The following is a 27,655-nucleotide window of genomic DNA, read 5'->3' as shown; positions in this document are numbered from 1 at the left end:
ACCATCCTCACCAAAATTTAGCGCAAGTTTGGAGCATTATTTAGCCTCCTTCCCAAATATGCTAGTATGACATGGTCGGTACCAGTGGATTCCTTATGTTTTCTACCAACCTCATGTGACCAAACGATGATTTGTGAGAATCATAAAGTCTGAACTAATTTAAAAACAATATTATACAGAAGAACTTACACTTACAAAATGAACTAAAATGCTGACGACAAGGAAGATATTGGGTAGATAATAATGAGAATATACATAAAAGAAATTTTGAATCTAAATCACCAAATTGCAATGAGCGACTATTATCAACATTTCAGGTGCATTCACTTCCAGTATTACCTCCAAATACTGTAGAGTGCTTTCAATAATCTGGCTAAACTGTTTAAAATCTGCGATCGCCAGGTGGTCTAGTTTTGTTGTAGCATTGTTGTCGTAGTGTGACTAGACCTTAGAAATGACCAGATTAATTATATGGCTGTCAAAGTTAACGCAATAATAACGCGTTAACGCAAATTTGTTTTAATGCCACCAATTTCTTTAATGCATTAACACAACTTGTGATTTTTAGGTTGTAGCGGGCTCAGTTTTAAAGCTAGAGTGAAGATACTGACATATTATGAAACTAGAAAAAACTAAAAAATCTATTGGTACCAACCATGTCATACTAGCTTGTCGAGGAGGAGGTTAAATAACGCTCCAAATATACACTAAATTTTGGTGAGGAAAAACTGTCATGGCCATTTTCAGAGGGGTCTCTTGACCTCTGATCTCCAGATATGTGAATGTAAATGGGTTCTATGGGTACCCACAAGTCTCCCCTTTACAGACATGCCCACTTTATGATAATCAGGCTGCAGTTTGTCATGTTATGATTTGAGCATATTTTTTATGCTAAATGCAGTACCTGTGAGGGTTTCTGGACATTTGTCATTGTTTTGTGTTGTTAATTGATTTCCAATAATAAATATGTAGCAGACTCAGATTTGTATACATGCATTTGCATAAAGCAGCATATCTGCCCACTTGCTGCTTTTATCATCACGGGATAAGAGTATTAAATACTTGACAAATCTCCCTTTAAGGTACATTTTGAACAGATAAAAAATGTGTTAATTTGTAATTAATCGCAATTAACTATGGACAATCATGCGATTAATCATGATTAAATATTTTAATCGATTGACAGCCCTAATTTATTACAATGTTTTTTATAATTGACAGAAATGACGGCTAACAATATAAAAATAAGTCGTTAGAAACAAAAATTGTTTGTACTAAACTTTTATACTTAAAGGAATAGTTTAACATTTTGGCAAATACACTTATTTGTTTACTTGCCAAGAGTTAGATGAGAAGACCAACACAACTCTCATATATGTCTATTGATTATAATATGAAGCAACCAGGAGATGGTTAGCTTAGCTTAGCATAAAGACTGGATACAGGGGGAAACTGCTAGCCTGGCTGTAGCTTCACATTGAACAGACAAACAAGAGAGTGGTATCGGTCTTCTCATCTGACTTTCAGCGTGCAAATGAATATTAAATAAAGAAAGAAGGCAGTAAAGAAAGAAAGAGTTGATGAGAATACTGTATATGTGCATGTGTGTGTTTATAATAGAAAAAGATGAGGAGAGAGCAAACTGTGTTATCTTTTCCGTGGACTGGCAGGGCCTGAAATGCAGATGCTTCAGTGTCTTTAGAGTTTTGTCCTCCCTAATGGCTTCTGCAGACAGCCGGGGCCAAACATCTCATTTGCATAATTCATTTCACTTCAGAGCGCCTGACAAATGCCTCCAAACTCTTCGCCTCTCTGTGAAATCTGAATATTTCTCCAGCTCTCCCGCCGAGCGCCGATTCGGCGAATTAAACCAGAGGAGCAGTTTTGTTGTTTTGGGTTTTTTATCTTTTGTAGAAGGGGGAGAGGGAGGAAAGCCATCAAATCAAACTCAAAAGAAAGATGGTAGAGTATAAAGGCAAGAGAGAAAAACTCACAAAATAAGTGTTGTACTTTTTTTGACATCTCTCTTCAGCGGGTGCAGCACGGAAAGCTGAACTCTCTAGAGAGTAACAGGCTGCTTTTTCCTGTCCTGTCGTTCAGAGAGAGCTGCATGATGAAAGTCCATGAAATGCTCCCCAGATGCCCACTGGGCTGTTACACAGGTGTCTGCCTCCCTCTAGTGGTACAGTACAGTAACAGCAGCTTTTTACACCCAAAAAAAAAGAACAAGCAACAACTGATCATTAATCATTTCCACACAGGTCATAAAAATGTAAATGAAAATAAAATTCAAACAATATTTCATATTTATTCAAGTAATGATGCTCACTCAGGTTATTCATTCTTTATTCCTTCTGTATTAACCATGTAATCTTACTTTAGATCTCATATGTACATACATATCTACATGCAACCCACCCAGACTGATCCATACTGTTAACTTGATTTGGACATTGTATATATTTGATATATTACACTCTTTCATTTGCACTCTTCCCACTTCCCAACTGCTGCACAGCAATTTCCCTCGGAATGAATAAAGTTGTATCTCATCTTTTCTTATCTTCTTCGTTCAGTCTTTTGTGGGATAAATTGCTGTAAGAAGTGGTGTGCAATAAGGAGTGAACAGTGCACAAGCAGGCAAAGGTTGTTGCAGAGCAAAACACTGCATCACCGGCGCAATTTATTTCTTCAAACCTGTGACTCATTCGGTACAAACTCGTGCATAGCAGCCAAACGTTCAAACCTGCAGAACTTTGGATACAGAATACATACATGACGCTGTCAGACAGGATGGAGGGAATAAGGGTGGAATGAGATGATTTCTCCAATCTCAAAGCTATTTAGGTGGAATGAAAGGAATACAAGAAATAATTTGGATTTTAAGAGGGTAAAGGGACTGTTTGTAACTTCTTACACGTATAAATCATTGCGGGTGGTGTCCCGGTCGCGCTCGCGTGTGGCTACGCTGTTCAGACTCAGACTCCAACACAATAGAAGCACCAAAACCGCAAAGTTCTATCTAGTGAAGCCCGTCTGTTAAACAGTGTCAACCCTTCCCGCTTCAGTATCCCGACCGCGGTCAGAGGACGTGGGGGAGACCGTAGCTTTGGTCTCCAGGGCTGCTCCTCTGCCTGCCTGCCTTCACTCACACACCGTGCTCGTTCTCACTCGCTCTTTCGCTCCACACTCACTTGCATGCGCGCACACTCCACACAGCAGAAGAGTTAGTTTAGCTCTGAGAATATCTAGTGAATGTTCAGTGAAAGTTTGTGCAGAAATAACTGCTGCAGCTCCTCCAGACCAACAGAGGTTTCCTGTGTCTTGTTTCATGCTGCTGAGTGAATAGACGGGGTAACGTTAGTAACGTTATCGTCTCCGACCAAAACTCCGGTGTCTCCCGTTCCCTCCAGCCGCGGTCGGGAGGCTGAGGCAGGAAAAGCTGACACTACATTACACGACACTACAGCATTGATTCATGGAGAGACCTTCGTCTGGTCAGCTAACATTACTGCCAAGCAGGTGAAATATAGAGTGATATTGTGCTTTTAGCTGACGTGTGTCGCCTCACTGTTTTGAGCGATGCTCATTCATGTCTATGTAGAGCGAGCACAAGCGCGAGCGTGAGCAACAGACCGCTGACTTTCGTTGACTTAACGGCCAACGGTGTCGCTGTTAACAAGCAATTTCTGATTCTTACATAGAGTCCCTTTAAATGACTAAATAATAATAATAAATACACAATTGCACCCGTTCACCGCACACACAAATGTCATTGTGAAAATCAACACACTAAAGTAAGGTGGAGGAAACCCTTCAGTTAGCTGATGCAACAAGTTGAGCTAGCTAACTAGCTAACTAACTAGAAAGACAAACTGACACAGATATACAGATTTTTCAGTTTGCCGCTGCTCAGACTACTATAGTCAGACGTCATATTCCCATTTTAGCAACAACCTTTCTTTTTTTTTAACTTTGAGCACAAAATTAAGTTATTTGTCAAAAAGAATAGGCAAACAGTGTGGCTAATCAACTTAATCAGGAAATGACTCAAATAAATATGAAATATAGAAATACCAAAATACACTGGAGGGGCTTTAAGTGACAGCTGATATCTGACACACAATGCATAAACACAAAAAAAGCAGAATCCAACCCATTGCCACTTCCCGTCTACTTCAGCTCACACAACTTGGCATTGTCTCCTCTAGAATAATGAAGAGCAAGTCCAGCGTAGAGAGGCCGAGTGAATGTGGTCTGGACTCTGTGGAGGAGAGTCATTCGTTCACCCACGTTGTAGAAGGACAGAACACCTGCCTTATGATCCACAAACACTCCGACCTTGTAGGACGACTTACCTGAGATCGGAGTATTGATATTGTTATGTCTGAATTCATATTTAGCGAGACAATATAACGCCCAAGACTTGTCATTGTGTCCAAATGCACATTCTTCATAGGTCCCTGATCTGCTCATATCCTTGTATGCAACAGCTATTGTGACTAGTGCGTCCCACTCCACCTCCCAGTAACAACGTCCAGTCAGGCTCTCTCTACTCAGGATCTGATAGTTTTTAAATTTATCTGAAGAATAACAATGTACGAAAAGCTCCATTGGTATTGTTGTTACTTTACGGCGCTGCTCAGAAACTACCATCCAGGAGGGTGCTGTATTTGGATCCAGTGTGAGTTGACATGCATACTGTAAGAATTCCTCTCTGGTCCTCAGTTGTTGTGACAGTAAAGCATCCACTTCAGTCACTGTCCGTAAAATCTTCGGCCATTTCTTACTCAGAACGTCTTGTACTTTATCTCTGACGTCTGACACAGCCGCCGCCACGTCCTCAAAGTACTGCAGAGGGCGGATTTTGGTGCTGGGTAACTCTGTGAATTCACTGAGATGTGAGAGTGAGGAGTCATTTTGTAGAAACTGGTTGTGATCCTCTGTGTGTGAGAGCTTCTCCAGTTCAGCGTCTCTCCTCTTCAGCTCAGCGATCTCCTGCTCCAGCTTCTCCTGAAGATCTTTGACTCGACTCACTTCAGTTTTCTGCTGGGATCTGACCTGCTGCTTCACATCTGAGCTTCTTTGTTGGATGAAACGGATCAGCTCGGTGAAGATCTTCTCACTGTCCTTCACTGCTTTATCAGCGGCGCGGTTGATAGCCTCCACCTCCGGTTGAAGCAGCTTCATGACTTTCTTACTGTCGTGAATTCTTTGCTGGATCTTTTGTCGACTCCTCCCGAGCTCTCTCTGCCTCTCGGTCCTTTCTGCTGCAGCTGAGACGGTGTCGTGGCCTTTATGTTCATCCACAGAGCAGAGATAACAGATGCACTGCTGATCAGTACGGCAGAACATCTTCATCACCTCACCGTGTTGAGAGCAGATGTTCTCCTGGAGCTTCTTGGAGGGCTCCACCAGCTTGTGTTTTTCAAAGGCAGGTGATTCATAATGAGGCTGGAGGTGTTGTTCACAGTACGAGGCCAGACAGACGAGACAGGACTTGAGGGCTTTCAGTTTCCTCCCAGTGCAGAAATCACAGGCCACATCTTCAGGTCCAGCATAGCAGTGATCAGCAGGAGCAGCTTGGAGTCCAGTCTTCTTCAGCTCCTCCACTAAAACTGCTAACATGGTGTTTTTCAGCAGGACAGGCCTCGGTGTGAAGGTCTGCCTACACTGAGGGCAGCTGTAGATTGTCTTCTTATCCTCTTCATCCCAGTGGGTTTTAATACAGTTCATGCAGTAGCTGTGTCCACAGGGAGTAGTCACCGGATCCGTCAGTAGATCCAGACAGATGGAGCAACAGAAGGTTTCCCGGTCCAGCTGAACTCCTTTCTGCGCCATTTCACCTCTCAGTGACGAGTATCGACTGAGTCTGAAACTAGTTTGAGCTCTGATCTAAACAACATGTGTTTGTGGGGCCTGTCAGCTCTTGCACTTCACCACCATGCTGGTTACACCCATCTATCAAACTGTAGATCTGAAGGGGAAGGAACAAGGAAATATGTGAAGAGGTGGAGCTGGCTGTGTGTGAGAGCAGGAAGAGGAGGGAGGGCTTATCAGGCTATGATTCATTCCAGGAAGAGGGTTTTAGAGTGGTCAACGTAACCGAAGACTATATGGCCCTGTTCCAAAGTCCATCCTTACAGACTCAGTGTGTTTGTGAGGCTTCAGCCTGATCACACTGTGAAAACAATATGTGCTTGAGGGCTTTCTTGCTGACTCATTGAGCCCTTTGTGCATGTAACTTTGTTGATGACATTACAATTAACACAGTTGCACATATAGCAGCAATCACACATCCTGTTCTGTATTATATGACTTTTCATAAAGACTACTAATACAACAACTCTTACAGTCATACAGCCATGACTTTTCCAAGAGAGAAACTGCTTTTGGGGGGCAGTCAAGCTTGGACTATCTACTACTACAGCATCTAAAGCTGTTCTATATTATATGATATTTTCAAAATGTAAGCCAGAGCATATTAGTTGCATATCATCTCCATATGAATTTGTCGGAGACAAAGTTGCACGAGTATTACAAGTTTTATGAGTAAAATTTCAGTGTGCTCTTTTTAGTAGAAATATGGTATGTATGGAGCCTAAAACTGTATTGTCACTGCTCCGACAGGTCACGTGTCTGTCCCTCTGTGTGTTATCAACATATCTCGAGAACTGCTCATCCGATTGACTTCACACTTGGCGGGTGTAATGCTTGGGACCCAAGGGAGTGCAGTGCCGAATGTGGTCCAATTTGGCCAGATGGTGGCAATAAACTTTATGTTTTGGCCTGTAACTTTTGAACCATAAAGCCTGGGAAACACAGGGAACGTCAGTAGCTTGCGGCTGTGTTACCTGTTTTTTTTTTATTTTGGCGTCCATGTTAACAGGTTAGAGTAGCCACACTGCCCGCGTGAGATCCGCGTCTCAGCTGCGTCTCTTCTAGAGGTCTCGCCTATTTTTGACGCGTGCCGCACGCGTCTCACAGCAACAACAGACAGTGAAGGTGATCTATTGACTGTATATTAACATCATATCAGCTACATTACTACAGTTCCGATGTCTATCTGTAGAATATATTACGGAGATGAAAAAAAAGTAAAGACTTATTTTTAAATAAACACTTCCTGCTTTCATTTCAAAATAAAAGCCCTCAAGCTTTTTTTTGTAGACAAGAACTCCTTCATTTGTTAACGAGAGGCTTTTATTCTGAAATATGAGCAGTCAGTGCTGTGGAACTTGCAGTGACTTAGAGAGCTCCATGAATTGATAAAGTATGGTGTTTAAATCAACACTTCCTGCTTTCAATTCAAAATAAAAGCCCTCAAGCATTTTTTCTGTGGACAGAATTCCTTCATTTGTTAACACAAGGCTTTTAATCTGAAATATGTGCCGGACGGTGTTCTAGAACATGCAGTGACTTAGAGAGCTCCATGAATGAATATAGTACGGAGTTTTAATTTTGGATTATTACTATTATTTACAAATTACCACACGTTTCTTAACCTTTCTCTGTCTAAAATAAATATAAATGATATTTATAATGAAATGAAATGGCCATTAAAAGGCAAACTCTATGTAGAAAGAAAAGACTGATAGCAGCAGCTGCAGCAGCAGAAACCAGCAGACACACGACTGAAACGCAGCTGGTGTGAACATCTGACCCTGAATCACGCAGCCACCATGCCACGCAGCCGCCACACGCTCCTGACGTTCCTGGTGTGTCCCGGGCGTAACTCTCTGAAACAAAACTTTTTTCCCTGGATTTTGTAGGTCCAGATGAATCTATGTATATAAGCTACGCCAAATCCAAATCAGATTTTTTGCTACTCCTCCTTCAAATTTTGAGTAATTGTCACCAAATTTGGTGCAGAACATCTCTGGACCAAGCTGAAATTGTTACTTTTTTGGATTGTTAATAAGAGCAGTGTGTGTGTGTGTGTACCTCTATTGGAGAGCTTCTCCAGCAGCGTCCTGAAGCGTTGCACTACAGACGGGGAGACATCGTAGGTGTAAACCTCCTTCACTGGAACAGGGTGGCACCTCCCAAACATGCCATCTGTCAACACACAAACAGACACTTTAATTAGAGAATCTAACTCACTTTTATATTTTGTATTTCAAGTTTATTTAAAAGGCTAAATATTATCAATCTTTCATGTTCTTTTTTTCCCCAACTAACTCAACTGACTTAAGTTTATTGTTCATACATACCGCAAATCAAGAATTAGTCCACCTAACAATAAAATTCACATCACATGACATCCGCCTGCAGTCTCAGACTCAATACCTGGAGTTGAACAAACTGTGTCAGAAATAATGCAGCTTTCTCTTCACATGTCACAGTGTCAATGATTTGTTTTGCATGCACATTATCCCATTTTATTTAGGCACAATTTTAGACTTAAAAAAATGTTTCTATTAAACAGTCAAGAAATTATTGACTGGACGCTCACTCCAGCAATATGATACAAATGTACCATCAGGTCAGTGGAAACACTGCCTGTCTTCATTCAACCACTTCAGTCAGAAGGGGATTTTGACCTCAGTGATAATGAGAAGGGGCTGTTATTTGGGGGAATAAGTACTTAGAATTATCATGAGTGTCTCCAGTATTAATTGGCCAATCCTGTCTCCTAGAAATTACATAAATATAATACAAATGTTAGTGGTATAATCGCTGCCTGGATTATGTTCAGAGACAGAGGTTGATTTAAGGGGGAAAAAGCACTTAAGGTGAAGGTTAGGGAAAGATTGGGACTTGTGTTGTGTCTCATCATTCAACTCACTTTGGACGTTTGTTCTGTATTAAACCGAGATCACTATCTTACCCTAACCTTAAATGTAGGGGCCAAAATGTGTATTTAGCCTGTGTCGATTCAAACAAAGAGGGTGAGTTAGGCTCCGACATTTTTCTATTGATCGTCTGTCACTTCATCTACTTTAGATAATCCAGCACTGTTATTGTTACTATAAATATGTTCTGAGTAGGGATGCACCGATACCAATACCAGTATCGGGTCCGATACTGTGCTCATGTACTCGTACTCGCAAAACGTCTCCGATACAACGGCCCGATATCACTTTACGGCAGCGTGACGTTAACCTGTCGTCAGCATCTTTCGGGTCCTATCTCAATGGCCCTCACTTTCATTGCGCCACAGGTTTTTGCTTACACCCTCTGACTCGCGCGTGCGTCAGTCCGTGTTTCAAGACGGGTCGGTTGGGTTGCAGACATCGCCGCAAACCCCTGGCACCTTTTACGTGGGATGGGCCCCTCCCTGGGGGCCCGACGCGGTTGAGGCGCACTGAGGACAGTCCGCCCGGTGACACTTTGTCCACGGCCCCGGGAAGCACCTTCGCCCCGAGCCTTTCCAAGCCGACCTAGAGCCGGTCGCGGCGCACCGCCTCGTATGTGGGACTCCCCAGCCTGCCGTGTGTCGCTCACACCCTCCAGCTGGCTGTTAACAAGGGTCTTTGGGCACAGAGAAGTACTCGTATCGGTACTCGGTATTGGCGAGTACCCAAATGTAAGTACTTGTACTTGTACTCGGTCTGAAAAAAAGTGGTATCGGTGCATCTCTAGTTGTGAGTGAACAACATATTTGATTTACTGTTTGCAGCTTGACAGATACACTAATAACATTTCCTCATAATGTTAATAGAATATGTATCTGGGCTACAATGCAACATATTCTATTGTAGAGGTAAAGTAAAGAAATGTAATTTCTAGGAGACAGGGTTTAGTTGACATTTGTGGTAGTGTTGTTTCTGAGCTTTGAATTATAATTGCAATGAATTCTTGTGATATATGTTGTAATACTCATTATTTACGGTAAAAGTGCAAAGGATGCGAATTTTGAAGTAAGAAACATCTTTGTGTGTGTGTGTGTATGCATCTGTGCTGTTAACGCTTGAGTCTGTGGTTCTATGTTTCTATGTGGTTGTGCGTGTGCCTCCCACTGCATATCTGCATATATGAATGTATGTGGGAGAGTGTGCATGTTGCATAACGGCACTTCTAAATGGTAATTCAGGGCTCTTGTCTATAAATAGCCTCACTGTGGCCGTCTCAATCAAACTGCGAGCTCCATTTAACAGGCAGCTGAGGATGACCAGCGGCTGGTCTGCACTGCTGTAATCACTCTCAAACGTTTCACTGAGTGCATATTCTGCTGTTTACAACGAGACGGAACAGTGAGATGTACTGTGCGTGTGTGAGGAAGAGTGACATTAAGTGAGGAAGAAGAGAATTAGAGAACAGGGGAGCTGGCAAATTATAATACTGTAAATTAGTTGATTAGAAGTTGTCATAGTTACACAAACTTCCTCAAAGTTGTATGCTTTCCTGGAGCTATATTTTGTCGCTGAATAAATTGTGTGTGAAATAAAGATGAATGGTTCTGTCAAATGATGACATGATATGATAAAATACCTCATTGTGCAACAGTTAAAAGTGGCGTTGGACTCATTTGTATGTAGAAACTTGCTGTCTCTCCCATGCGTTACATTACCAGAACACCGTTTAATAGGGAACTATTGTGTCATTGTTTCATTAATCTTAAATTAAATTTCAGGAAACAAAGACAGGGGGAGACCAAGAAACAAATGATCATTCGCTGTCCTCTAAAGCCGCACAGAGCAACAAAGATCATCATTACAAGTCTCCGCTCGCTTCACTTAATGCACTAACATCTCTGTATCTTCCAGGAGCTACAGCTGACTCCTAAATAAACCCATGTAGAGCTGCAGTAATCAAGGCCATTATTCAAATTAGATTATCTCGACATGGGCCTAGATGTTATAAATGTGGCTGCTCCTCAACAGGACTTCTTGGGTTTACAGTAAGCGTTGTGTTGCATCCTGCTGAAGTGCCCCTGAGCATGAAGTTGAAACCCTCCCAACTCCAGGTCCGATTTGCTCCATGATTTTACCCAGGGAAAAAGACGAAGCAGGAGCCAATGTCGCTGAATTTTGAAACCTCAGCTCAAGATTGTCATGCTGGAATTCCTCCAATGGCTACTGGGTGGTGGCTAGAAAACCTGAATTGAATTGAAGTGAGTAAAAAAACACTCTCTCTTGAAACACAAAGCCAGTTCATTTGTTCTGCAGGCAGCAGTCACAAAAGCTAACACCATTCTTCTGTGTGGCCTGGTGTACATTTATTACTTTTTAAATCAAAAAAAGATATTAAAGGTCCCATATTATAAAAAAGTGAGATTTTCATGTTTTATTTATTATTAAGCAGGCTTAAGTCCTATATAAATACTGTGAAAGTATTGAAACGCTCAATCCACAGGGAAATACACACAGCCCATAGAAACTCTGCATTTGAAACAAGCTGTCAGGATTTCTGTCCATTTGTGATGTCACAAATATACAATATTTAAACCCTTTACACAGTTTTAAACAAACATTCTAAATGTGTCCCAGTTTATTACTGGTTGCAGTGTATGTGAATGTCATCAGCTGACAGGAAGTACACATGGACCCAAGTTGTTGCCTAGCAACGCAATTCCATTGCTATTCGGTAAATACAGGTATATTTGGGCAGACAGTATGATGAAAATAACTCCTTTTTTTAACATTACAGCATGTAAACATGTTCTAGTAGAAACACAAAATACAAGTATGAACCTGAAAATGAATATAATATGGGACCATTAAGGCATAAAGACAGTTACATTTGGAGGTGTCTCAATCCACCACACTCAATTTACGTGGTTTCCACTGAGGATGCACCGATCCAATGTTTCTCCCTCCCGATACCAATTCCCAGTTCAATAGTGCTCTCCTTTTCCCCAAATTAAAAGCTGTATACCTGCGTGGACCTATTTGGGGTCATTTTTATATAGGTTAATTGTCTTACTCTGCTGGGGGGTGATAGGTAGTTGGCTTTTTAGTATCAAAACCTCTGTATGAAGTTTCTTGTTGTAAAGTTGATAAATGGATACAAAGAGATGCAAAACAAACACAAAGGTACGCAAAATGCCCAGAAAATGACACAAAGCGACCACAATGCCGAGTCACGTGTAGTCGTTCCGTGTCTGTTTCAGTCTGGTGCTCTTCATATTGTTATTAATATTTAAAGTTGTTTATTTTGCATTCAACTGTATTTAATTGTGGATGGGCCACGTCTGACTGATACCCGATCCACTTAATAAGGTCAGCAACGGATCAGCGCATCCCTATTTTCCAATTGGCATTAACAACGCACCCTGTTGAAGACAAAGGTCGAGCTCTAACAGCTAAATCCAGGCTTCAAAATGTCTCTTCAAGAACCAAGTGAAACTCTAGCTCAGTTTCAGCAGAACAGCACTCTCTCCTTGTTTTGTGTCACGAAGCATTCAAACCTAAAATGTAAATGATGATGACTTATTGATGCTGAAATTATACATGAAACTGCGATAGAGTGCAAAAAAAGAAAATTCTGAGTAAACTACTGCACCACAGGCCTTTTTTCTCCTTCAGCTCTGATCTCATATAACACCGTTTCTGTGTCTCCCAGAAGGAACATCTTGAATTATCTCTCATAATTATACTCATGCATATCTTAAGACTCTGCAATTTATCCCAGTTCACTACCAGAGGGCCGTAATTCAGAGCCAGACATGTCTGCTTGTGATTTATGGTCCAGATTAGAGCAGAATGAGGATGCACAGGGCCATTCTCAGAAGCACAGTGTGTATTAAGATGGAAGAGATGGACCGGCAATGCTGACCAGATGTTGCTCTAGGATGCCACAGCTTAAATATAGACGTGATTTGATCAAAATACCAAAATGAACTTTTCTGAACTTTTGCATTTCATTTTTGTTTTGTTCTGTTTTTTCACCTGTGCACTTTCACTTTGTGTATATATGCCTTTGGCATTTTCATCAGGGTGGCCAGGTGGAGGACACTACTCACTTTGGGGTGGCACAGAAAATAGTACCGTATTCCTCTTTTTATTATACTGTTTTAACTTTTTTTAATTAATAGTATCATTAGATCCTTTCAGAACTTTATATCTTGAATCTCTGCTATTTGGAGTTCCTCTGTTTGTATGTTTTTTCAATCAAAGTTTAATTGTTTAATTGTTTAATTGCAATGACAGTGTTGGGCAGAATTCAGGCATAAATAGATATATTAGTTTATCTAAAGGTTTTGCTGTTGCATCATGATCCTTATGGAAGATTCACAGTGCAAAAAAATAACATTTTAAAAACAGAAGTTTCAATGGTAACTGGACTTTTTGTAATTAGTAAAGCTTAGTGAATCCAGTAAATCCATTACTGATTAAAACTACAACGTGTGGTTTAGTTTGGCATGTCCAGACTGCATTGTTGGGCCATGCTGACTGAAGCAGCAAACCAAGTCCTGCCTAATGAACTGGATTAAGACATCTTAATGGATCTGTTGCCTCTGGGGACCTGTACAACTCCATCATCCCTCACAGACTGCACTCTCACAAAATCAATGACATCTGGCATCGCTTGGCAGGACCAGGGCTGCTTCGACTGGCTATAGAGTTCTGCAGGGACGACATATTTTTGTAAACCAACCAGGAAGTTAGCATCGCCCTGGGTTCACTCAACAAAAAGCCAATGGGTTTTTTCCATTGGGTTTTGGATTATGGCAGAAAATAAACTCTGTGGCAAACAAACGTGTAGGATACTCAGCAAGATAATCTTCACACCACCTCTATGATTTCTGAAGTGTGAATGCAATCACCAGAAGTAAAAAGCTAACGTTACGCTATAAACCAACTACACCACGGTCACATGAACGCGAGTAAACACAACGAGGCTGTAAAGGAGGACGAGTCGGCGGGATGACGTTTAGTAGTCTCATTTAGTCACTTGTTAGCAACCGCCTTTTTTAGGACACGTAAAGGCTTCAAAATTCACGAGTGGGGTATTTATTGATGTATTTTTTGTCATAGAACAAAAAGTTAAAATCTCTTCAGCTTGTATTAACCACAGAACTTATTTCAGGCATCTAACTAAAACCTATTAAAAAAAACATTCCACTTCCAGACGACGTAACCGGAAGTGCTAAAATGCTAACTCATTTCTGGGTTTTAGGACTCATTCCTGTAGCACTCTAGAGAAAGTAAAGGTTTTCCTTCATACATGTCAAGAACTGGCTCTGGCTCTCATAGCTTTGAAGGTCACATATTATAAAAAAGTGAGATTTTCATGTTTTTTTTTTTATTATAAAGCAGGCTTAAGTTCTATATAAATACTGTGAAAGTATCGAAACGCTCAATATACGGAGAAATACACACAGCACGTATTCAGAAACTCTGCATTTGAAATATATTTAGACCCTTTACACAGATTTAAACCTTTAACACTCTAAATGTGTCCCAGTTTATTCCTGGTTGCAGTATATGTGAATGTCATCAGCTGACAGGAAGTACACATGGACCCAAGCTGTTGCCTAGCAACGCAATTCTGTTGCAATTTTGTCACAATTCCGTCGAAATGCGCTAAAACGGAGTGTTTCAGACAGAGGGTAAATACAGGCATTTTCAGGCCGACAGTATGAGGAAAATAAAGTTTTTTTTTAACATTGCAGCATGTAAATATGTTCTAGTAGAAACACAACATACAAGTATGAACCTGAAAATGAGCACGATATGAGACCTTTAAACATGCTACCAATGCTCATGAATGAATAGCTGCACAGGCTGCTGCGTATGCATGCCATGCTCGTTGAGTGCAGTTATGTGTGTGTGTGCTGGTATGGTACTGGGAGAGCAGGAAGGTGAGAGATGTATTAAGTAGTTTTGTGGTATGGTATTTATCTTAAATTTAAATATATAGACTAACCTTGTATGATAGATGCTCTAGAGCCCAAGCACCACAGGTGTGGCGGGATAACGGTATTCTACACAACAACCTGTAACAGGGGCAGCGGCGCACATCGCAACAAACACCAAATAAGGACATGTTAATTGTGGCAACTTATTCATCCTACATAGCCACGTAATTGGAACAAGCTCAGCCAAAATGTATTGATAATCACTTCAACTAAAACAAAACACAACTCCAACACCAAGCAACTAAATGAACACGTAGCAAAAACACGCTAACGGTGCATACCCGCAAAAGCGATATTTCATTATGAAAGCTGAGACTCCAGATTCCAACAGTATAAGTCGTATCCCTCTACCACCAAAACTCACTGAACTAACAGCTGAAGAAGAGAAACTACACTTTATACAGCCATAACCATGAATCATATCTTACATTTGCTGTTTTGTCAAATTGTCAATCTAAAGTTGTGTTCGAGGGCATATCAACGCTGCTAATCAATGCTCTAATATCTCTGGATCACAACACATTTGATCATTGTGATGAAGGTAACACAGCTTATAGTCTATATATATAGTATATAAGTCTAATGCAGTGAGGGCCAAAGACCAAATGTACTACAGAGTATCAGGGCCACATTGAAGGAAAAAATTCGGAGATTTCCAGAATAAAGTCATAACATTACGAGAACAAAGTCATAACTTTACGACAAAAAAAAGTCGAAATATGTCGAGAATAAAGTCATATCTTTACGAGAAAAAAAGTCGTAATATTATGTGAATAAAGTCATAACTTTATGAGAAAGAAAGTCGTTATATTACGAGAATAAAGTCATAACTTTACGAGAAAAAAAAAATGACACGTAAATTACTATTTTATAATATTATAACTTTAATCTCTTAATATTACGACTTTTTTCTCGGAAACCTACGACTTTATTCCCGTATTATTATGACTTTATTCTTGAAATCTCAGATTTACTTTTTTCCTCAATGTGGCCCTAATACTCTGTCGTACCGTCGTACCATAGACCTACAACAATGATAAATAAAAATGAAAATGTAAACAAAAAACAGTTATTCATTTCCATTTTTAAAAATCCACAGGGAGCCACTGGAGAGGGGCTAAAGAGCCGCCTGTGGCTCCGGAGCTGCAGGTTGCTGACCCCTGAAATAGACCTTGTAGTTGCAGAGATACACTCTATTTATATTGGGCATGTCATTCTCGAGCAGGGATTTTTACTGAAAGAGACTGACCTGGTTTAAGGTCAAATAAAGACTGAAAGGATTAGTCAATTAACCTAGTAGTCGCTCAACAGAAGCGATGACTGGCAACTATTTCAGGCTGCTCTCATACACTGTTCATAGCTATACCTACAAACGTAATGCACTGTATTTCATGTATATCCCACAAAATCAATTTGTGTGTAATTAATGTAATCATGAACCAGGAAATATAAATATGCGAAGGCAGGAGGTCGGGGTGGATAGGTGGGTCAAAAAAACACCAGACATTCGCCGCTGTTCGTGTCCTGTGTGAAACCACAAGTTAACATTGATTTATTTGTCACGAAAGGTACGTACATAAGTAACATCATTTCCGGAGTTTATTTTGAAAAGCGGAAACGGACACGTGTTGCTGGATTGTAGGAAAACAAACGAAAAAGGAGGTATTACCTTTTTTGTAAATATGAGAATACGTTGACTGGAAAGTCTTTTTTTAAAGGAAAAAAAGACAAAAATTCTCTGAAAACACTAAAAAATAGTATTAATTCAAAGTTTTAAAAAAGTATTTCAATATATGTTTTATGGTCTTCACACATACTACGAAACAATCAACAACTTGAAAGTTATCCTTTTTACTTTGCAAAATACCCTGAAAACCGGTCAGGAAATGACTCAGCACATGGCTCAGTAATCACTGAGTCAGAGTTACTGATCAATAACCCATCAGCTCCCTGCACATACACTATGGTAATTTTATGAGATGTGGCAGTTCCCCTTTTGGACCAACTTTAAGGAAGACTAAATGTGGGGATGTCTACACTCAGACTTGGCTCCTTATTCTGCTGATCTGCTGCTGCACCGCTGCTTTTTATATAATCATATCATGAATTATGGCTACTTGTCGTTTTTGTTTTAAATTCCATTCTGAAGTCTGACGAAATATCTTTCTTCCATTCAATCATTTACAAGAATGTGGTTTCAAAGTAGCTCCATTATAATGCAACAAGAGTATAGTTACAGGAATTTACCTAAAAGGGCTGTCAAACACAGTCGCTGTTGATCAATAACACCACAGTCTAATCAGACAGGCGTACAGCAAATATGATGACGATGGTGGACTCAAACATACTCAGGCTCCATCCTGACCACAGCTCCCATGAGTGATATGCTTCTTGAAAACAAGAGCTCAAGAAGCTACCTCTTCCACCAGTTTTTAATCTGATCTACAGTTTGCACCTGATATTATCTTATTTAGAGTTACTGAAGCAGAGTCTCGTATGTTTGTGGTGAAGCTTTATGCCTTATAAAAACTCACCCTGATACTACTATAGATTTATATTTAGCACTTTAATGACCAATGAATTTCATTTTGAAGCATTAAGAATATGTCAAACGTGTCGAAAGGAAATGAAAAATGACTTTACCGTTATCTATTTAACAGTAACCTAAAATCTCTTTTCTTTATGGATAGTTTGTGCAAAATACACCACAAAAAATAAACAGTTTTTGTTGAAATTGTCATCATCAGAGCCCCATGGGGAAAGGCAAAGGAAAATGAAATCCCTAAACTCAACAGTTTCAGTGACTCAGTGCTGCTGAATAACTATAGCAGACGATGTGTGTTGTTGTTATTCCAACTCAACACACAACATAAAAGCCTTCCAGCAGAGAGAAATGAATATGGCTTTTTCAGTGAAGCAACCCCCACGGTAAGAGCGCCGTGCTTTGAAGCAAATGTCTGTAGTGGCCAAACGGTAGTACTACAACTTCCGTGTCCGTCACGTAGTGCCATTGGGCCCAAAAAGACAATTGGGAAAGAGATGACTGTAACTCAGCGGATATTTTTTTGTTTTTTTTTAAGTAAATCAACTTCCCAGTACGAACGCTTGAATAGTCCTTATTTAAACCATGAGGTCCTAAAAGTTCTAAAATGCACTACTAGCCGAATCCAGAGTTATTTCCCGTTCTCAGTTCATGTGAATGAGACCCAGACTGAGGCTGGAGCGAGGGATGGGAGGCAGAGTTTAAGGACTGTGCCCTCTATGGGCCCAAAGGGTACGGAAGATCGACGGATGATCCGGGTACTTTATTACTCGGAAGTCGAGCCATTTTGGCGTCATGTGCCACTGAGCAACTGTTCAATAAGAATGAACAGGAGCCGGCCTCCAACACTGTATCCAGTTCTGTTAATACATCCATGGTCTCACGACACTGAGAGGAGCTTTTAGTTAGTTAGTTATGTAGCGCTTTCTGCACCTTTTTATAAAAGGTAGCGCCCTGTGTTCGTAAAACTTAATTCCCAGGTTGGCTTTAGTTAAACCCTTATTCCTGTTGTTGCTTTATTTTAATAACCCATAATTATTTCTTCCCTATTTCTTATATGTGACTGCACTGTGGTTATGTTTATACCTATTAAAAATCACATAACAAATATGTCCCTAACAATTTACTCAATTTATTAACTAAAAGGGAATGATATAAAAAATATGTAAAATAAAAAAGGTTCACAATACTCTCAATAATAGTATACCAAGAAAATAGTACTTTGACCTTTCACAGAGATAAACAAGTGAGTATTAACCCAAGTCAATCTTCTATGTTCCTTTAACCTTCTGGGGTCACTAGCATATATGTCACCCTTTAATGTACTTGGTCTAGCCAAAAATAACATAAAGCAGTACCAAAGGATATGCAATGAACTCTTATGATTTACTTTACTTTCACCAAAAATAACCTGGTGGGCCCACACACACACACTCACACACACACACACACACACACACTCTCTCACACACTCTCTCACACACTCTCACACACACACGCCAGTAAACAGAAAAGGACCATTAATGAAAACAACCCCGTTGCAGGCCTGGGCGATGCTTGGGAACGTGGTGGCCAAAAACAGTTGAGACGTTTCGCTCTAACAGCCAAATAAAAGCTGAGTACTCACGTTAGCGTAGCAGAGTTAGTATCACAGAGTCCTAATGTTGCACCTCCAAGAGTAGTGCAAAAAGCTAGAAAGGCTGATAGCTGACCATGGCAGTCCGATAGGTGAAACCTTCTTTCTCCCAGGTTGCCAGAGGAGCTACCAGGCTTTTATCCAGGTCACCTGGAGGCTATCTGGGCGGTCCAGAGTGTCCTTCGGCGGTAGTTAGCTTGGCTAGTTAGCTGTAAAGGCTAACGGCGCAATATCAGCTACTGCGTTGATAGCCACTTAACTACTGGCAACGTATACATTCGGCGTTTCACTGGCTTGCAGTCCTATGCTCTAGTTTTTACAGCACTACAACTTACAAACACACTTTAAACCATAAATCTCTAATTACTACATCTCTTTTCGTTCCACTCTCTTCTCTCCAATCTCTCCCTTGCGCCGCTCCCTCACTTCTCTCACCCGCTCCTCGCTAGTCCCGCCCCACAGCCAATCACAACCAGATAAAGTGACATGACACATAAACAACCAATTACATGTAATAAAATTAAACAACATAGGTTGTACTCAAAGTAAACCACATGCTCACCAAGTACACTGCAACCAACCTATTTAAAGTGACACAACATACTCTATGTGTATATTGAACTGAACATGTAAATAAACTGGAAAAACAAAGTTCGGAAACTTGTGTTTGGTGGATTATTTCTCTGTTGTTACAATGCTAATTGGCTTTGTATTTTACATCATTGGAAAGCCTGTTTATTTACCTTCGCAATGATGTCCAACTTGTAAGGATCATGCATTTGTGGGATGAGCAGCACAGCTGATTATGTGGGTAGCGCCCAAGAAAAATTTGCCAAAATGCTCTAAACAGTGTATTCTCATAAGGCTACCAGGAAGCCTGCAATGACTACCCTTCACAGTCAGGTCCGTTTGCGCTGTTGTCGACAACACAGACAATGGAACCTGAACATGTGGGGGAATGTCATGTTCAGTGATGAGTCCAGGTTCTGTCTGCCAAAGTTGGACGGCAGGGTCAAAATATGGAGACGATGCGGAGAACGCTATGCTGATTGTAGCACCGATGGAGTAACAGCTTTTGGTGGGGGCTGTGTCATGGTGTGGGGCGGCATCTTCCTCACTAGCAAAACAAGGCTTGTCATCATTGAAGGCCATCTCAATGCAGGGAGATATTGGGATGAGATTCTGCAGCCAGTGTCGATCCCATATCTCCACAATCTGGCACCTAACTTCATCCTCCAAGATGACAACGCTCGCCCCCACAGAGCCAGGGTTATCACAGACTACCTCCACAATGTGGGAGTAGAGAGAATGGAACGGCCTGCCAAGAGTCCAGACCTCAACCCAATTCAACACTTGTAGGATCAGCTTGGGCGTGCTGTACGTGTTAGAGTGACCAACACAACCACGCTGGCTGACCTGCAACGAATCCTGGTTGAGGAATGGAACGCCATCCCGCAGCAACGTGTGACCAGGTTGGTGACCAGCATGAGGAGGAGGTGCCAGGCTGTTGTGGCTGCGTATGGATCTTCCACCGCTACTGAGTCTCCTGACATATTGTATTAAATGAATAAAGTGTAAAATAGCCAATATGTCTTGTTTGTTCCTTGTTACTGATAGAGAGTTCAATCATCCAATCCATCAAACAACTCAAAACAAGAGTCAATACCAACAGGAGAATACACTGTTTACCATTGACGGAGCATTTTGGCAAATTTTTCTTGGGCGCTACCCACATAATCAGCTGTGCTGCTCATCCCACAAATGCATGATCCTTACAAGTGGGACATCATTGCGAAGGTAAATAAACAGGCTTTCCAACGATGTAAAATACAATGACCATTAGCATTGTAACAACAGATAAATAATCCACCAAACACAAGTTTCCAAACTTTGTTTTTCCAGTATATTAACCAAAACATATTTATTCTGAGCAGAACCACCAGGAAACTGGTAGTAGACCAGGAAACCAGCCACAATGGCACTCAGGGGCAGAACAAATTGACCTGGGGCTATAGTTAGTTAGTTAGTTAGTTAGTTAGTTAGTTAGTTAGTTAGTTAGTTAGTTAAAAACCTCAAGGCTGACATTATTCCTTATTACACAGCTGTGTTGAATACTCGATCCTGATAGGTCAATCACTGCGTTCTGCGGTCTGTAATTTCTGTATAGCAGACCTTTGCTATGGGCGCAGCTCTGATGTCGGACTCTGGCGGACCATTTTTGTGTCAAAATATTGATTTATTAAGTAAGTAGCCGTTTAATAGGTAGGATAATGTACAGCTAGCAGGTCATTCTTTCACAACAATGACCTGCTAGCTGTACATTATCCCTTACTGTACGTATTGTCCTTATTGTCAACAAATCCCATGAAAATCAACAATGTGTTAGTCTGTCTCTCAATACTTTCGGACTTCCTGTGGAGACTCAGCTCCAAGCCCATTGGTCCCCACTGAAGATATAAATCTTGCTCTCCACAGAAGTTAATGGGAAGGATTGGCGTATCACCTGCACACAAAAGTCATGTTGTTTGTACGCATATTGAAGAGACCGGGGTTGAAATCTTTACAAACAGCTCACGAATACATAGTTTCATATTTTTTTTTTTTTGTTTCCTAAAACAGCTGGTTGCTGTAGTTTTTAAAAAGCGTTACTCAAACAGGAGGGAAAGGTGCGTTTGTTGGGGTCTAATTTGGTCTATTCTGGCCTTTTCATGAAATTTGTTGACAATCAACAAATATAGAATTTCACCTGTTTTATCCCTTAAATGCATTAAGAGCTACAGTCACTAATGCATTAAGTGCAAGCTTCAAACCTCAAACACGCATACTCAAGGTGAGCAAAGCTTACTCCCTCACAGATAATGCTTCCCTCTCTCATCTGTTCAGCTATGGATATTAAATTGTGCTAGTTACTCAGTTTTTTCTTAAGTTTTTTTCACTGCAAAATGTAAAATGCACCAGTAATGTTTTTCCAGTAAAACCTACAGAAATGAAACATCAAGGAGGCAGTTTAAAAAAACTTTGTGACAGTGGAGCAATGTCACAGATTAATAATCTGAATCAACAACACGCAGATTGATCATCAAATCTAGACTTGTAGAGGATATTTTCAGCCCTGCCCTTGCCATGGGGCGCTGTGACATGTCGACTGTTGCAATGTTCACGAGACAGCATGCAACAGGGCGCAGATGGGTAATGGGCCAGTTTAGCCCTGCTCCTCCTGGGCCTGTTGCCATGGCAATTTCCATCGTTTTCCATGTTTTGTTGTCTTATTGACTCATCCATCCTCCCCGTCCACCTCCCTACATGGACTTGTCGCTCAACAACAGTGTCACCTGACTTCATCCTCTGCTCCAGTTATTATGAATATGGACACTAGAGGGCTTCGTCACATCAACGTAAACACTTTTTGTAACGGGGAACTTTAAGAAACAACTGATGCTGTGGTTCTTCTTGGGAGGACGGTCTCATATCTTGTGTCGGCACCTTCAAAGCAGTCTGGCAGTCTAATAAATCCTTGAAAACATTGTGTCCAAATTCAGTGCAAAGGTCTGACAAAAACAGTCATTTGGTTTTAATTCAGGCCTCACTGCCCTAATATTCACATTCACCCATTTGTTGGTTTGCAGAATCCATGTTACTATTAAAAAAAACCTTCTCAAATCCTTTCTGTGAAGCCCCCTGGTCTTTTGATTTAATGTAAAAATCAGAGGGCCATAATGTTTTATACACTCCATATATAGCACAGGAATAACGACACTTATCCACAGCACACAATTCAATTCAGCTCTCCTCTTGCTGAGTTAACTAATGCCAATTAAAGCGTATCTGGAGGCCATATTCTCTGCTGGAAATTAGTGTTTCCATGCTGAGCAAGCTTCTTCAAGATGAGCTCCATTACAACTCTGACAGTAAAGCCGAGGGACCCAATCAACACCTGGTGGGTAACAGTGGCTCCATGGAAGAGCAGGAGATGGAAGACATGTCTCAACAGGACTATAGCTGCATGATCACAAAGAAGTGTTATTGATCACATTGCTTTTTTTTACACTCCTCATTCTCGTTCACTCGTTCTATGTATATACCAGCACACTGTGTGTGCTGGTATATACATACTGTGTGGAGATGAAAATATGTCATCAATGCCTGAGCGACAAACCCCATTAACTGTGTTGTACTTCATTTGTGTGATTGATCTAGAACACTGAACAAGCAGTCATTTGAAGTGTGAGGGAATCACTGAAGTGAAGATTATAGTAGGATTACAGGATTTTAAGGTTGTTTTAGTACGGTGGTTCCCACCCTTTGTACCTTGTGACCCCTTGAAATGAAGCTGCTTGCAACCCCTTTATCTCCAGTTGCATATTGTATGTCTACCGGTTGTGACTAGTTCAAACAAAGACATCATTTTCAATAACCCAAAAGGGTTAATGTTGCAGTACCCTAGATTAGGGAAAAACACAATTTTGTCTTGCAGAAGAATTTGTGTCTGCTTTTCCATCCTGTTAACCAACTCGCAGCCCCTCCAGATATATTTTGTGAACCCTGTGGGTGTCCTGACCTCCGGGTTGGGAACCACTGTTTCAAAACACTAATTAGCCTCTTGAACCCGGGTGTCCCCGGTACCAGGGGCAGTTGCGCACATCGCACAAAACACCAGATAAGGACATGGTAAACATGTAGCTACATATTCATCCTGCATTCCCACATAACGGGAAGAAGCTCGGCTAAAAAAACATGATAACCATTTTTACTAGAACGAAACACAATTCCAACACCGAGCAACTAGATGAGCATGTAGCAAAAACACACTAATGGTGCATGCTAATAGTGCCAGCGACTCATTGAACTAGCAGCTGAAGAAGGGAAAAATGTTCAGATGTTGTGATATGGTTTGCTAGAGGTTTTGGACTGCAACTGCATCTTTCCAAAGGGATATTCACTATGAAAGTGTACTGTTTTGTTCATCAGAAAAAAAAAATGTTTCCTTTATGCTGGCTTCCATCTTCATTTACTCTGACTCATTAACATATTTACTGATGCCACCACCTCTCCAGATATTTCACAAGTGTTACCTTTATTATGATACCAAGATCATTCAAATAGATTTTGTAGTTGCAGAGATACACTATACTCTATTTACTGTATATGGGCATGTAATTTTTTAGCATGGACCTGAGCCAGAGTCCTATGGTTCAAGAGGCTGTAAAACATAAATGTAAAAAAACAAAAAATTGGTGTTAAACATTCAATCGTCGACATCTATATCAATCTAATAATGGTATTTTTTTTTATTTTAAAAGGGAATTATATTATAGCATTATATATATATATATATATATAATGCTATAATATAATAATGCTATAATGCTATAATATAAATAAGGCTATAATATAATTCCCTTTTAAAATAAAAAAAATACCACTATTAGCCTTTATAGATCTCATCAAGATCATGATCTTTTTCACCAAACTGAACAGAGACGACCAAAGAAAGAGGGAACGATTCAATGCTTCAGTGCATAAAACCTCCAGCAAGCAGTAAGACGGAGTGTGATTAGAACAAATTCATCCAAAAGACTGCCGATGCAAACAAAAGCAGAAAGCCTGATTGATTGGGCTTTTCTCCACATCGCTGGTCATCATCTCCCGTCTGAAAACATTAGCGGAGCTCAGATAACCTCGGCGCCTCCCTGATGCAGCGCTGCTGAGCAAACTCACAGTGCAAATATGATCCATCACATCCAGCGCAGATCAAGTCATCTGGGGGTAAATGATCGTCAGAAAAACACACAGACAATGAGTGTGTGCTAAATCTGTTCCATTTAACTTAAAGGGACATTTGGTTCCATTCACTTGCTTTTCATATTCTGTTATGTTTATATTTATAAACTAATTTGATCTATTCTATTATCTGTTTGTCATGGTTTTTAATGGGGTATTAATTTAATTTTAACTGGTTTTATGACTTCTTATAATATGTGAAATCTGCTTTAAGATCAGTGACGTATAAATACATGATTTAGGGAATCTTGCAACCCGAGTTAAAGACCCAGTGAAAGGGAAGTTAGAGCGTCTTTAGCTTCTGTACCGTGATTATTCCTCAGGAAAACAGAATGTTTGATCGGGGTACAGTTACCGATAGATTGGTGCAGGGATGACATAATTTTATAGGCCAACCGGAAAGTTAGCATCTCCCTGTGTTCCCTCGACAAAAAGACTATGGGTTTTTTCTATTGGGTTTTGGATTATAGCAGAAAATAAGCTCTGTGGCAAACAAATGTTTATGATACACATTTTGTTCAGCAAGATAATCTCCACAAGTGAACAGCACTTCATGATTTTTTAAGTGTGAATGCAATCGCCAGAAGTAAAAAGCTAACGTTAGACTAAAAAACAACTACACCGCGGTCGGCGTGACGGCATTTCGTAGTCTCATTTAGCCACTTGATAGCAACCGTCATTCTTAAGACACATAAAGGCTTCAAAATTCATGAGTGGGATATTTACTGACGTATTTTATATTGTAGAACAAAACGTTAAAATCTAAATAAAATTAATCCATTCAAAAAACCCATTGACTTCCAGACGAGAGAAGTGCTAAAATTAAGGATGCTAATTTTGAAAAATGTTCTTAACCAATAACCAACCCTCGTTAACCGATTATTAATCGTTAACGACAAGATTTTATGCCTCGCATGCAGCGGTGTGCCACTTGCAGTGTATGAGGACAACAGACAACGTAGTCCCCAGTTCACCATACGGGAGCGTTAACTTAGCAGCCACGATGCTGCGTGTAGTGTCGCGGACATGTAGCCACTTTCCCAGTAAAAGTCTCCACCACACATTTAGTTTAGTTTAGCAGGTTGTCAGCTGTGTGTCTGCACGGCGTAACGACACTCTGTCTGCCCGGATTAATGATAGCGATTGTCCAACAAACAGTGTGTTGTGTTTGTGCTACGTTAGCATCTGTAGCTCTGCTGGTAGCTTCGTGCTCACCATTGTCACACACATACGACTGTATGTGTGTGACTTCAGCAAGTTTGCGACAGACCGTGTGTGCGTGGCGTTATAGCTGTGAACGTAGCTGTAGCAGACAGTGTGTGTACAGTTTATTTGTCAGTGACTAAATGCTACGAGGCTACAACTCCTCCGCTCAAGCGAGCTATAGACGGGAGTCAACTTCCTGTATCTGTAACGCCGCCTCAGACTCTCTTAAGGTGGACCAGCTTTTTTCCTTTAAGTGACGAGTTTTTCTCAGCTTTTTAATTAATTATTAACATTTCTATTAACTGTTTTAACCGATAGTGTTAATCGGTAAAAATGCTTAATGTCGGTAAACGGTTAAGCGGTTAATTATTAACATCCCTAGCTAAAATGCTGACTCACTCCCGGGTTTTAGGACTCATGCCTGCATCACTCTATAGGGATTTAAATTAAATCCTTCACATTTGATCGGGCCGCTATGGGTGGGCTCAGAATGTAGAGCGATACGGAGCCTCCACACACACCCATGATCCTAAAAGTTGCAGATAGATTGATGATGTCTTGATATTACTGGTTGAAATTGGTTGGTACTAGCTTACATAAGCACACTTCATAGGAAGAAAAAATGATTGGATTTTGCATATATTGTTAATTAGGTAGACAATATGACCAGGGAGGTGATCTTAAAGGGCTAAAATTTCATCTCCACACACGTGTAAAAACATAGGAAGAGAGTAAGCATAACTGACAGGCCGCCATTCTCATCCCTATATGGCCAGACTCAGCTGCATGCTGGGGCTCAAATGAGAGGTTCCTACACTGCAAAAAATCTGAATACACGGTTACTGATTAAATACTTACATCTGATTTGATCAAGTGGACTATCTGAAGTGATCTGCTATCACAATATTATCAATACATCCCTGAAAACAGCTGTAGCAAATACAAGTCAAACTCTATCATGTTACTTTTTATCACTCAAAGCATATACAGTGATTTAAAAACGTATTCCCACATTTATCATTATGAGAAGCATTTTTTGCAGTATCATAAAGCCGACCCTTGTAGGAGTTCGATGCGACCGGCTCTAAACGTGGCACCGCTCCGTCTACTGAGATGACAGTCACAATGAAAATGTCAAGTCACTGATGGAGCAGCATCATTCCACACAGCTGGCCTGCCCCTTCTCCTTTAGTGCCCAGACATGTCTGCGTCACATACACTTTAAAATAGCTAAAAGTCCACAGGGGTGGGTGGACACCATTATCGCTCCCCACTGAATCCTCCATTGTTGCGTCAATCCTTGGATGTCACTTTATGGGGTTTTATGCTGGAGATAAGCTTGTCCGAGGGCAAGGATCATGATGTTATCACATCTGTTTAAAGCCTGAGACACACCAGGAACGTCAGGAGCGCGTGACGGCTGCGTGGCGTGGTGGCTGCGTGATACACGCGCCAGGCGTTCACACCAGCTGCGTTTCAGCTGCGTTTCTGCTGCTGCAGCTGCTGCTGTCAGCCCTTTCTTTCTACATAGAGTTTGACTTTTAATGGTCATTTTTTTTCATTATAACTATTATTTATATTTATTTTAGACTGAGAAAGGTTAAGAAACGTGTGGTAATTTGTAAAAAAATAGTAATAATCCACAATTAAAACTCCGTACTAAACTGGAAAAACAAAGTTCGGA

At 40.7% G+C, this 27,655-nt stretch overlaps 2 protein-coding genes across 3 annotated transcripts in view; both read right to left on the bottom strand.

Annotated features, from left to right (window-relative positions):
* The window catches only part of LOC141777755 (tripartite motif-containing protein 16-like), a 30,929-nt gene extending 24,463 nt beyond the window's left edge, over window positions 1–6,466 (bottom strand). The window contains exon 1 of one of the 2 annotated variants that reach the window (XR_012595961.1): window positions 3,010–6,466. Coding sequence is in view for 1 of the 2 variants with exons in the window: in XM_074652301.1 (XP_074508402.1) it covers window positions 4,174–5,841 (1,668 nt within the window). In the remaining variant the exon portion in view is untranslated. Of the gene's footprint in view, window positions 1–2,288 lie in introns of those variants that run through there. The other variant, XM_074652301.1, reaches the window with a different exon arrangement.
* Window positions 1–27,655, bottom strand: part of LOC141777748 (receptor-type tyrosine-protein phosphatase N2-like) — a 284,709-nt gene that overhangs the window by 221,113 nt on the left and 35,941 nt on the right. Inside the window, exon 3 of the mRNA XM_074652276.1 lies at window positions 7,945–8,058. Within this exon, the coding sequence (XP_074508377.1) occupies window positions 7,945–8,058 (114 nt within the window). The remainder of the gene's footprint in view (window positions 1–7,944; window positions 8,059–27,655) is intronic.

The sequence above is a fragment of the Sebastes fasciatus genome, chromosome 11, assembly GCF_043250625.1.
Source record: "Sebastes fasciatus isolate fSebFas1 chromosome 11, fSebFas1.pri, whole genome shotgun sequence".
Taxonomy (NCBI): domain Eukaryota; kingdom Metazoa; phylum Chordata; class Actinopteri; order Perciformes; family Sebastidae; genus Sebastes; species Sebastes fasciatus.
Note: the sequence above shows the minus strand (reverse complement) of the source record. Positions and strands in the feature narration are given on the sequence as shown.